Here is a 13,835-nt window from a genome sequence, read left to right as displayed (position 1 = left end):
GTAGCGATGTTGAAGGATTGGATAGGCTGGGATTGTTTTCTTTGAAACAGAGAAGACTGAGGCGAGATTGAGGTGGAGAGGTCACTCACCAGGACATGAAGTGAAAGTGTTTCCTGCCAACATAAGATGGTCAGTGATACCCACCTGCTTATGCGCACTGCCCTGTGCGTAAGTCCATGACATCACCAGGCACATACACCATCTGTTCCTGAAAGAAGTGGCTGGTGAGATAGTTGATGCATTGGTTTTAATTTTCCAAAATTCCCTGGATTTGGGGAAGGTTCCATTAGGAACAGCAAATGTAACTCAGTCATTCAAAAAGAGAGCAAGACAGAGAACAGGAACCTACAGGCCAGTTAGTCTAACATCTATCATAGGGAAAACATCAGTATCCATTGTTAAAGATGATAGAGCAGGGCACTTGGAAAATACAAGGCAATCAGAGAATCATAGAGTGCAGAAGAGGCCCTTCAGCCCATCGAGTCTGCACCGACACATTAATACACCTGAACTCCCACCTAATCCCCTTTATCAGCACTTGGCCCATAGCCCGAAATGTTATGATGTGCCACGTGCCCATCCATTCCCAGGATGGTGTTTCTCATAATTAAGTTGGCAGGAGCTCCACTTACAAACAGCAATGATCATTTTCACCTTCTTTAACCTGGGTGGATTTCACCCTTCCTTGGGGTAGCTGTGTGCTCCGCAAATTCCCTGTCAGCTATGCAAATGTTCAGGATGAATTGTAAATGAAATGAACTAACCTGTTTTAAAGATAGCCAGTCAAAAATAAAGAACAAACAAGGCCAATCTTTACACCGAGCTGCCTAAAACACAGCCGCGATGATTTGAAAAGCAGCATCTTTGCTCCTGGCCATTGTCTACTCTGTTAGTGGCAATGATGTGACAGAGTAAAACGGTGCAACTCTGAATGCACAGTGCTCACAGCAAATGCAGCCTTTAAGTAATTGGCATAAGGATTGGAGGGTGTTGAAGAGAGTTTAATTCACCCAGAGCATGGAGCATTCTTCCTGAAATGTGGTACTCCCACTTAAATACCTGGATATAAACTTGTGGCGCTGTAACCTACAAGGTTATCGACCAAGAATTGGGATTAGGCTGGCTTGCTTTTTCCCAGATGGCCACAGCCATGATGGGCTGAATGGCCTCCTGCTGTGATTTTAATTCAAATTGATTAATAATGGTGTCTGTTTAAGCTTCATTGAGCAGTTAAGCCACCTTTGCGCTCTCCAGCCATTAGGAAAGGTCACAGTTACATGTCAGCACCAGAATGCTATGAGGTTATTAGGATGGGAAGAATTGTCTTGATAATGCCCACGAGATCTCCAGAAAAACAGTGAAACAATGCATCAAATTTTGCAGTCATAGAGGTTTACAGCATGGAAACAGGCCCTTCAGCCTAACTTGTCCATGCCGCCCTTTTTTTAAAAACCCCCAAGCTAGTCCCAATTGCCCGCATTTGGCCCATATCCCTCTATACCCATCGTACCCAAATAACTGTCTAAACGCTTTTTTAAAAATTATACCCGCCTCGACTACTACCTCTGACAGCTTGTTCCAGACACTCACCACCCTCTGTGTGAAAAAATTGTCACTCTGGATCCTTTTGTATCTCTCCCCTCTCACCTTAAACCTATGCCCTCTAGTTTTAGACTCGCCCACCTTTGGGAAAAGATATTGACTATCTAGCTGATCTATGCCCCTCATTATTTTATAGACCTCTATAAGGTCACCCCTCAGCCTCCTACGCTCCAGAGAAAAAAGTCCCAGTCTATAAGTCAAACCATCAAGTCCCGGTAGCATCTGAGTAAATCTTTACTGCACACTTTCTAGTTTAATAATATCCTTTCTATAATAGGGTGACCAGAACTGTACACAGTATTCCAAGTGTGGCCTTACCAATGTCTTGTACAACTTCAACGAGACATTCCAACTCCTGTATTCAATGTTCTGACCAATGAAACCAAGCATGCCGAATGCCTTCTTCACCATTCTGTCCACCTGTGACTCCACTTTCAAGGAGCTATGAACATGTATCCCGAGATCTCTTTGTTCGGTAACTTTCCCCAACGCCCTACCATTAACTGAGTAAGTCCCGCCCTGGTTCAATCTACCAAAATGCATTACCTCGCATTTGTCTAAATTAAACTCCATCTGCCATTCGTCAGCCCACTGGCCCAATTGATCAAGATCCCATTGCAATCCGAGATAACCTTCTTCACTGTCCACTATGCCACCAATCTAGGGCGGCACGGTAGCACAATGGTTAGCATTGCTGCTTCACAGCTCCAGGGACCTGGGTTCGATTCCCGGCTTGGGTCACTGTCTGTGTGGAGTTTGCACATTCTCCTCGTGTCTGGGTGGGTTTCCTCCGGGTGCTCCGGTTTCCTCCCATAGTCCAAAGATGTGCGGGTTAGGTTGATTGGCCATGCTAAAATTGCCCCTTAGTGTCCTGGGATGCGTAGATTAGAGGGATTAGCGGGTAAAATATGTAGGGATATGGGGGTAGGGCCTGGGTGGGATTGTGGTCGGTGCAGACTCGATGGGCCAAATGGCCTCTTTCTGCACTGTAGGGTTTCTATGATTTCTATGATCTGCAAACCTACTAACCACGTCTCCTATATTCTCATCCAAATCATTAATATAAATGACAAATAACAGTGGACCCAGCACCGATCCCTGAGGCACACCGCTGGTCACAGGCCTCCAGTTTGAAAAACAACTCTACAACCACCCTCTTGTATCCATTTAGATACCTCACCATGGATCCCGTGAGATTTAATCTTATGCAACAACCTACCATGTGGTACCTTGTCAAAGGCCTTGCTAAAGTCCATGTAGACAACATCAACTGCACTGCCCTCATCTAGCTTCTTGATTACCCCTTCAAAAAACTCAATCAAATTTGTGAGACATGATTTTCCACTCACAAAGCCATGCTGACTGTCCCTAATCAGTCCTTGCGTCTCTAAATGCCTGTAGATCCTGTCTCTCAAAATACCTTCCAACAATTTACCCACCATAGATGTGAGGCTCACCGGCCTGTAGTTCCCAGGCTTTTCCCTGGAGCCCTTTTTAAACAAAGGCACAACATTTGCCACCCTCCAATCTTCAGGCACCTCACCTGTGACTATCGATGATTCAAATATCTCTGCCAGGGGACCCGCAATTTCCTCCCTAACCTCCCACAATGTCCTGGGATACACCTCATCAGGTCCTGGGGATTTATCTACCTTGATGCGCTTTAAGACTTCCAACACTTCCTTCTCTGTAATATGTACACTCCTCAAGACATCACTATTTATTTCCCAAGTTCCCTAACATCCATGCTTTTCTCAACAGTAAATACTGATGAAAAATATTCATTTAGGATCCCACCCACCTCTTGTGGATCCGCACATAGATGACCTTGTTGATCCTTAAGAGGCCCTACTCTCTCCTTAGTTACTCTTTTGCCCTTTATGTATTTGTAGAAGCTCTTTGGATTCTCCTTTGCCTTATCTGCCAAAAGAATCTCGTGTCCCCTTTTTGCCCTCCTGATTTCTCTCTTAACTCTACTCCTACACCCCCTATACTCTTCAAGGGACTCACTTGATCCCAGCTGCCTATGCATGTCATGCGCCTCTTTCTTCTTCTTGACCAGGGCCTCAATATCCCGAGTCATCCAGGGTTCCCTACTTCTACTAGCCTTGCCCTAAGAGGAATGTGTTTACCCTGAACCCTGGTTAACACAGGCCTCCCCACTTACCAGACGTCCCTTTGCCTTCCCACAGACTCCCCCAATTAACTTTTGAAAGTTCCTGCCTGATACCATCAAAATTGGCCTTGCCCCAATTTAGAATTTTAGCTTTTGGGCCAGACCTCCCATTCTCCATAGCTATCTTAAAACTAATAGAATTATGATCACTGGTCCCAAAGTGATCTCTCACTAACACTTCTGTCACCTGCCCTTCCTTATTTCCCAAGAGGAGGTCAAGTGAAGTTTTTAAAGCCAAGTTTCTAAGAATAATGAGAATAGGGATTGAATTTAAAGAACTCTTGGAAAGTTGAAACTTTAAAATAGGATGGAAGGTCGCTGCATTCTCCTTTTATCTGTAGGTACTAATGTTACATCGAGCTACCTCCTATTTACTGTGTTTGAGCTTTGCGTGGGCTCCATTGCTGTGGTAGGGTCAACATCAACTGAGATTGATTAAGCCTATCAGAAAGGACAGAATTAGAAAGAATAGTCAGAATGTTGTTGATAATGACAGTGAATCTTTTGGAAAGGAAAAGGGTCTGTGGATTGCAGCACCTTCATAGAAAGAAGCAATATCCTAACAGTGAATGCAATTCAAAAATACTTCATTGACTGTAAATTACATTGGAGTGTCCTGAGGTCAGGAAAGGTGCACTATATAAAATTCCTTTTCTCCAATGGTGCTAACTTTATTGCTATACTCTGTGGACAACAGAACTGGCATCTTTGCAGCAACAGCAGTGGTCTCATGGAGGTTATAGACATAGTGAATGAACTTGGTACTTTTTTAAAAATCAGTTTACAGGATATTGGTGTCACTGGTAGTCTATACCTAGTTGCTCTTGTCAAAGTGGTAATGACCTACCTGTTTGAAGTACTGCAGTACTTGAGGTGTAGGTACACCCACTCTGCTGTTAGGGAGGAGGTTCCAAGATTTTGACCCAGTGACAGTGAAGGAACTGTGATATATTTCCAAGTTGGTAAGGTGAATGACTTATCGAGAAATTTCTAGTTGGGGATGTTCCCTGGTATCTGCTGCCATTGTCTTTCTAGATGGTAGTGGTTGTGGGTTTGGAAGGTGCTGCCTCAGGAATCTTGATGAGTTCCTGCAGTGCATCATGGCTGCCACTGTTCATCAGTGGTGGAGGGAGTGAATGTCAGTGGAAGGGGTAGCAATCAAGCAGGGCTGCTTTGCCCTGGATGGTGTTGAGCTTCTTGAGTGTTGTTGGAGCTGCACCCATCCAGGCAAGTGGGGAGTATTCCATTACACCCCTGACCTGTGTCTTGTGGATAGTGGACAGGCTTTGGGGAGTCAGGACGTGAGTTACTCACTGCAAGATTCCCAGCCTCTGATCTGGTCTTATAACCACAGTATTTATATGGCTAGTCTAGTTCAGTTTTTGGTCAATGGTAACCCCCAGGAGGTTGATAGTTAACCAATGTTTCATGTAGCCCTCAAGATGTTGGCAATGTGGTGATGGTGTGCTACTTAGTGGCACTGCGACCATAGACATTGTGGTACACTCCTGATAATGATTAAGATTCATACAGAGAATGGTGCCCTTGTGAAAGAGAATCACTTTCTTAAAAATACACAATAATGTCCTCCAGGACAAAGTTGTGATTACAGAGGCTGAGCAAGGTGGTGTTCCCAGAGTGTGATGGCACCGAGGACTTTATAGATTAGTGACAGTGATGCTTTGGAGAACAGCAGTTACCTGACCAATCAAGAATACATGATTCTGGAAGGTAAGGATCACGTTCTCTGGCGTTTCTCGATGTGATACGTTTTCTGGGATGTTGCTGCAATTGTATTTCGAGTCTTTTGTTGAATTTGGGGATCAGTCATTAAAATTTTAAATCCGTGGAAAAAGCATCTGAATGTAGACTGAGGCCCTCTCCTGTTGGTCACTTGTTCTAACTTTCGTGGGAAACGAGCTGTATCTGCCAGTTTCCATGTTAATTTGAGGTAAAGACTTTTGTTTGCCTCTTCAAGGTAAATGATGAGAGTGGATAAAGATCGGAGTGGAGACTTTAAATCAGGAGTTACTGAATCTACGATCCTGGAATCATACTGCACAAAAAGAGGCTATTTGGCCGTTGTGGTCGCACTCGCTTTAGAAAGAGCTCTCCAATTACTCCACTAAAAACAGAAAAATGCCGGACAAACTCAGTTCTTGTGGGTATTAGGATAGGAGATATGGTACCCGTGATAGAAAGAAAAGAAGTTGCATTTCTATAGCACCTTTCACAAGCTCAGGGTAACCCAAGGCATTTTCCAGCCAGGGGAGTACTTTGTAAAGTGCAGTTCCCCTTGTAATTTAGGAGAGAGAAACAGAGTTAACATTTCGAGTCCATATTCTCTGTTTTTCTTTCAGATTTCCAGCATCTGCAGTATTTTGCTTTTAGTTACATTCCACTACATTTTCCCTCTGGCTCTGCAAAGTTTTCCTTTTCAAATATCTATATATGGTTATGAATGGGGGGGAGACTCAGCAGCTAAAAGTGAATAAAAACTGGGAGGCGTCTTCTCCTTTGGATCTGAAATGTGACCAAAAAACTCGATATGAGTCACCAGTTGAGTAAGATTGGTAGCAACTTGAAACACGCCAAAAGGTTAATTTCCAAGTGTGTTGATTTATTATTGTCACAAGTATTGGGATACAGTTAAAAGTATGGTTTCTTGTGCGCTATAGAGTCAAAGCATACTGTTCATAGAGTATGTAGGGAAGTTGGAAAGGAGAGGGTACAGAATATAGTGTTACAGTCATAGCTAGGGTGTGTATATAAATGATAGGTCCATTCAAAAGTCTGATGGCAGCAGGGAAGAAGATGTTCTTGAATCGGTTGGTACGTGTTTTCAGACTTTTGTATCTTTTTTCCAATGGAAGAAGGTGGAAGGGAGAATGTCTGGGGTGCATGGAGTCCTTGATTATGCTGGTCATCTTCCCAAGGTAGCCAAAAGTGTAGACAGAGTCAATGGATGAGAGGCTGGTTTGCGAGATGGACTGGGCTATATTCGCAACCTTTTGTAGTTTCTTGCGGTTTTGGTCAGAGCAGGAGCCATACCAAGCTGTGATGCATCCGGAAAGCATGCTTTCTATGGTGCATCTGTAAAAATTAGTGTCATAGTGGAAATGCCGAATTTCCTTAGTCTTCTGAGAAAGTAGAGGCGTTGTGGGCAATCTTAACTATGGTGTTGGCATGGGGAGCACCAGGACAGATTGTTGGTGATCTGAACACCTAGAAACTTGAAGCTCTCGACCATTTCCACTTCATCCTGGTTGATGTAGACAGGAGCATGTCCTCCACTACATTTCCTCAAGTCGATGACTATCTCCTTTGTTTCACTGAAATTGAGGGAGAGATTATTGTCGGCGCACCAGTTCACCAGATTCTCGATCTCTTTCCTGTACTCTGTCCCGTCTCTGTTTGAGATTTGACAGTCGCATCATCAGCAAGCTTGAAAATGGAGTTGATGGGGAATTTGGCCACACAGTTATAGGTGTATAAGGAGTATAGTAGGGGGCTGAGAACACAGCCTTGTGGGGCACCGGTGTTGCTCTGAAGATGACTGAACTACAAGTGTCTGTCAATGAATGCAAGGAGCTTGTGGCCAATCGTGATAAAATCATGTAGTCTTGTGTCTGGAATACAGGAGAGGAAGTTGAGTTCTGAATGAGATTTGTCACAAGACTGAAGATTGAGATTTGGAAGATTCAGCGTTGTTTTTATTGTTAACAAATAATCGGCAGAGAAGGGGGGAGAAGATATTCCCTTAACCCAGGAGCTCTGAACAACTCTACCACAACCTGACTGTCAGCCTGACTTCTTATGGGAGCTGGGCCATGCCTGGGTGTATTGTGGCAGCTCCTTTCTCATCTGACTCAAACGGATTATGTTTAGTACAGAATGACTGTTCCATGTCCACAGAAGGTCATTTCATGGATTATGATTCCTTGAACCTTTTTCTAGCTAGCAAAATATTTGATTCCAAAATGCTTGCAGATTCCAGAAGTTTGTGTCAAGTCTGTTGACTTTTGTTTTGCACCATGATGATTTTTGCATCATGGACCAGGAGTGGGGCAGGAGTGTGAGAAAGAGGAACAATATTTGTTTGGAAATGTATGGGATTCTCATTGAACTGCTGGTGCCAGCCTATAACCTTCATCAACTCTGATTGCTCCTGTTCTCACCTTTTGTGCATTCTCAACTTCCTTCAGCCCCCCTGCTTGTGGCCACCTCTTCAACCGGCCCAGCCCACAATCTCTCAAATTTGCCCAAACATCTTTGCTCTAACTTCCCCTCTTCCTGTAAAACAATCCTTAAAACCGAGTTCCTTGACCAAGCTTTAGGCCAGCTGTCCTGGTACCTTGTCATCCAATGCACTGACGGTGATGTATACATTCAAATTATTGTTGTAGATGTCCATTCAATTTGGGACAGAGACAGGGCACACCGGACCCCCAGCAGGGGTGTGCCAGTTTACTGACTAAATTATATAATTTATCTGTTGGCTGCAGCTATTTATAAACAGAATATAATTAAAAGGTAGGAAACATTACCGCACTCAGCTGCATTGCTGCTCCTACTCTCTCTGTCTCTTTATATAGAAATGTATTTTTTAAAGAAATGGGGGAATAAAACAGGCTGTATGCCTGCTATAGTAGCAGCCTTACAAAAACTGACCTAAACATTGGCCTGGATTGTGTGCGTGGGCTGCATATTAAACATCTTCAATGAATTTATTTTTTGTTCTTTTTCAGGTGCTTAACGATGGAACCATTTCCAACCCCTGTTTTAACCGTGGTTATTCAAAATCCATCAATGCAACTGTCTTCTTTGACACTCCATGCATATCCAGACCTCAGAGTACGACTCACCAAACACTGAATCTCATTGGGACAGGTGATTCTGCCCAATGCAGTAAGGATGTCAACAAGATCTTCAATTTCACTTCCTGCAGCTGGAGCAGCTGCTCATTTAATGGGGTTTACCAACCCCCGCTCCATGGGCAATTTGGAGTAAGTATTGCGCAGGTCTCAGGAAGATCCCACACTCCCAACTCTCAAACCGTGCAACAGGTTCCTGTACACTGTTCCCTCAGCACATTGACCGATTCCTGTACACAGTTCCCTCAGCACACTGACAGGTTCCTGTACACTGTTCCCTCAGCACACTGACAGGTTCCTGTACACTGTTCCCTCAGCACACTGACAGGTTCCTGTACACTGTTCCCTCAGCACACTGACAGGTTCCTGTACACTGTTCTCTCAGCACCGTGACAGGTTCCTGTACACTGTTCCCTCAGCACCGTGACAGGTTCCTGTACACTGTTCTCTCAGCACACTGACAGGTTCCTGTACACTGTTCCCTCAGCACACTGACAGGTTCCTGTACACTGTTCCCTCAGCACACTGACAGGTTCCTGTACACTGTTCCCTCAGCACCGTGACAGGTTCCTGTACACTGTTCCCTCAGCACACTGACAGGTTCCTGTACACTGTTCCCTCAGCACACTGACAGGTTCCTGTACACTGTTCCCTCAGCACACTGACAGGTTCCTGTACACTGTTCCCTCAGCACCGTGACAGGTTCCTGTACACTGTTCCCTCAGCACACTGACAGGTTCCTGTACACTGTTCCCTCAGCACACTGACAGGTTCCTGTACACTGTTCCCTCAGCACACTGACAGGTTCCTGTACACTGTTCCCTCAGCACACTGACAGGTTCCTGTACACTGTTCCCTCAGCACACTGACAGGTTCCTGTACACTGTTCCCTCAGCACACTGACAGGTTCCTGTACACTGTTCCCTCAGCACACTGACAGGTTCCTGTACACTGTTCCCTCAGCACACTGACAGGTTCCTGTACACTGTTCCCTCAGCACCGTGACAGGTTCCTGTACACTGTTCCCTCAGCACCGTGACAGGTTCCTGTACACTGTTCCCTCAGCACACTGACAGGTTCCTGTACACTGTTCCCTCAGCACACTGACAGGTTCCTGTACACTGTTCCCTCAGCACCGTGACAGGTTCCTGTACACTGTTCTCTCAGCACACTGACAGGTTCCTGTACACTGTTCTCTCAGCACCGTGACAGGTTCCTGTACACTGTTCTCTCAGCACACTGACAGGTTCCTGTACACTGTTCTCTCAGCACCGTGACAGGTTCCTGTACACTGTTCCCTCAGCACACTGACAGGTTCCTGTACACTGTTCTCTCAGCACACTGACAGGTTCCTGTACACTGTTCTCTCAGCACACTGACAGGTTCCTGTACACTGTTCCCTCAGCACCGTGACAGGTTCCTGTACACTGTTCTCTCAGCACACTGACAGGTTCCTGTACACTGTTCCCTCAGCACACTGACAGGTTCCTGTACACTGTTCCCTCACCACACTGACAGGTTCCTGTACACTGTTCCCTCAGCACACTGACAGGTTCCTGTACACTGTTCCCTCAGCACACTGACAGGTTCCTGTACACTGTTCCCTCACCACACTGACAGGTTCCTGTACACTGTTCCCTCAGCACACTGACAGGTTCCTGTACACTGTTCCCTCAGCACACTGACAGGTTCCTGTACACTGTTCCCTCAGCACACTGACAGGTTCCTGTACACTGTTCCCTCAGCACCGTGACAGGTTCCTGTACACTGTTCCCTCAGCACACTGACAGGTTCCTGTACACTGTTCCCTCAGCAGCGTGACAGGTTCCTGTACACTGTTCCCTCAGCACACTGACAGGTTCCTGTACACTGTTCCCTCAGCACACTGACAGGTTCCTGTACACTGTTCCCTCAGCACCGTGACAGGTTCCTGTACACTGTTCTCTCAGCACACTGACAGGTTCCTGTACACTGTTCCCTCAGCACACTGACAGGTTCCTGTACTCTGTTCCCTCAGCACACTGACAGGTTCCTGTACACTGTTCCCTCAGCACACTGACAGGTTCCTGGACACTGTTCCCTCAGCACACTGACAGGTTCCTGTACACTGTTCTCTCAGCACACTGACAGGTTCCTGTACACTGTTCCCTCAGCACACTGACAGGTTCTTGTACTCTGTTCCCTCAGCACACTGACAGGTTCCTGTACACTGTTCCCTCAGCACCGTGACAGGTTCCTGTACACAGTTCCCTCAGCACACTGACAGGTTCCTGTACACTGTTCCCTCAGCACCGTGACAGGTTCCTGTACACTGTTCCCTCAGCACCGTGACAGGTTCCTGTACACAGTTCTCTCAGCACACTGACAGGTTCCTGTACACTGTTCTCTCAGCACCGTGACAGGTTCCTGTACACTGTTCTCTCAGCACACTGACAGGTTCCTGTACACTGTTCCCTCAGCACACTGACAGGTTCCTGTACTCTGTTCCCTCAGCACACTGACAGGTTCCTGTACACTGTTCCCTCAGCACACTGACAGGTTCCTGTACTCTGTTCCCTCAGCACACTGACAGGTTCCTGTACACTGTTCCCTCAGCACACTGACAGGTTCCTGTACACTGTTCCCTCAGCACCGTGACAGGTTCCTGTACACTGTTCCCTCAGCACCGTGACAGGTTCCTGTACACTGTTCCCTCAGCACCGTGACAGGTTCCTGTACACTGTTCCCTCAGCACCGTGACAGGTTCCTGTACACTGTTCCCTCACCACACTGACAGGTTCCTGTACACTGTTCCCTCAGCACACTGACAGGTTCCTGTACACTGTTCCCTCAGCACACTGACAGGTTCCTGTACACTGTTCCCTCAGCACACTGACAGGTTCCTGTACACTGTTCCCTCAGCACACTGACAGGTTCCTGTACACTGTTCTCTCAGCACACTGACAGGTTCCTGTACACTGTTCCCTCAGCACACTGACAGGTTCCTGTACACTGTTCCCTCAGCACACTGACAGGTTCCTGTACACTGTTCCCTCAGCACACTGACAGGTTCCTGTACACTGTTCCCTCAGCACACTGACAGGTTCCTGTACACTGTTCTCTCAGCACACTGACAGGTTCCTGTACACTGTTCCCTCAGCACACTGACAGGTTCCTGTACTCTGTTCCCTCAGCACACTGACAGGTTCCTGTACACTGTTCCCTCAGCACCGTGACAGGTTCCTGTACACAGTTCCCTCAGCACACTGACAGGTTCCTGTACACTGTTCTCTCAGCACCGTGACAGGTTCCTGTACACTGTTCTCTCAGCACACTGACAGGTTCCTGTACACTGTTCCCTCAGCACACTGACAGGTTCCTGTACTCTGTTCCCTCAGCACACTGACAGGTTCCTGTACACTGTTCCCTCAGCACCGTGACAGGTTCCTGTACACTGTTCCCTCAGCACCGTGACAGGTTCCTGTACACTGTTCCCTCAGCACCGTGACAGGTTCCTGTACACTGTTCCCTCAGCACCGTGACAGGTTCCTGTACACTGTTCCCTCAGCAGCGTGACAGGTTCCTGTACACTGTTCCCTCAGCACACTGACAGGTTCCTGTACACTGTTCCCTCAGCACACTGACAGGTTCCTGTACTCTGTTCCCTCAGCACACTGACAGGTTCCTGTACACTGTTCCCTCAGCACACTGACAGGTTCCTGTACACTGTTCCCTCAGCACACTGACAGGTTCCTGTACACTGTTCCCTCAGCACACTGACAGGTTCCTGTACTCTGTTCCCTCAGCACACTGACAGGTTCCTGTACACTGTTCCCTCAGCACACTGACAGGTTCCTGTACACTGTTCCCTCAGCACCGTGACAGGTTCCTGTACACTGTTCCCTCAGCACCGTGACAGGTTCCTGTACACTGTTCCCTCAGCACCGTGACAGGTTCCTGTACACTGTTCCCTCAGCAGCGTGACAGGTTCCTGTACACTGTTCCCTCAGCACACTGACAGGTTCCTGTACACTGTTCCCTCAGCACACTGACAGGTTCCTGTACACTGTTCCCTCAGCACCGTGACAGGTTCCTGTACACAGTTCCCTCAGCACACTGACAGGTTCCTGTACACTGTTCCCTCAGCACACTGACAGGTTCCTGTACACTGTTCCCTCAGCACACTGACAGGTTCCTGTACACTGTTCCCTCAGCACACTGACAGGTTCCTGTACACTGTTCCCTCAGCACCGTGACAGTTTCCTGTACACTGTTCCCTCAGCACACTGACAGGTTCCTGTACACTGTTCCCTCAGCACCGTGACAGGTTCCTGTACACTGTTCCCTCAGCACACTGACAGGTTCCTGTACACTGTTCCCTCAGCACACTGACAGGTTCCTGTACACTGTTCTCTCAGCACACTGACAGGTTCCTGTACACTGTTCCCTCAGCACCGTGACAGGTTCCTGTACACAGTTCCCTCAGCACACTGACAGGTTCCTGTACACAGTTCCCTCAGCACACTGACAGGTTCCTGTACACTGTTCCCTCAGCACCGTGACAGGTTCCTGTACACTGTTCCCTCAGCACACTGACAGGTTCCTGTACACTGTTCCCTCAGCACACTGACAGGTTCCTGTACTCTGTTCCCTCAGCACACTGACAGGTTCCTCTACACTGTTCCCTCAGCACACTGACAGGTTCCTGTCCACAGTTCCCTCAGCACACTGACAGGTTCCTGTACACTGTTCCCTCAGCACACTGACAGGTTCCTGTACACAGTTCCCTCAGCACACTGACCGATTCCTGTACACTGTTCCCTCAGCACACTGACAGGTTCCTGTACACTGTTCCCTCAGCACACTGACAGGTTCCTGTACACTGTTCCCTCAGCACACTGACAGGTTCCTGTACACAGTTCCCTCAGCACACTGACCGATTCCTGTACACTGTTCCCTCAGCACACTGACAGGTTCCTGTACACTGTTCCCTCAGCACACTGACAGGTTCCTGTACGCAGTTCCCTCAGCACACTGACAGGTTCCTGTACACAGTTCCCTCAGCACACTGACAGGTTCCTGTACACTGTTCCCTCAGCACACTGACCGATTCCTGTACACTGTTCCCTCAGCACACTGACCGGTTCCTGTACACTGTTCCCTCAGCACACTGACAGGTTCCTGTACACTGTTCCCTCAGCACA

General features: G+C 47.2%; 1 protein-coding gene across 4 annotated transcripts in view; it reads left to right on the top strand.

Moving 5' to 3' along the window:
• entpd1 (ectonucleoside triphosphate diphosphohydrolase 1) overlaps nt 1-13,835 on the top strand; it is a 189,316-nt gene that overhangs the window by 135,117 nt on the left and 40,364 nt on the right. For all 4 annotated transcript variants that reach the window (XM_078222976.1, XM_078222975.1, XM_078222977.1 and 1 more), the window contains exon 7: nt 8,527-8,784. In XM_078222976.1, the coding sequence (XP_078079102.1) occupies nt 8,527-8,784 (258 nt within the window). The remainder of the gene's footprint in view (nt 1-8,526; nt 8,785-13,835) is intronic.

The sequence above is a fragment of the Mustelus asterias genome, chromosome 11 (genome assembly GCF_964213995.1).
Source record: "Mustelus asterias chromosome 11, sMusAst1.hap1.1, whole genome shotgun sequence".
Taxonomy (NCBI): Eukaryota; Metazoa; Chordata; class Chondrichthyes; order Carcharhiniformes; family Triakidae; genus Mustelus; species Mustelus asterias.
This window is presented reverse-complemented; position numbering and strand designations above follow the sequence as displayed.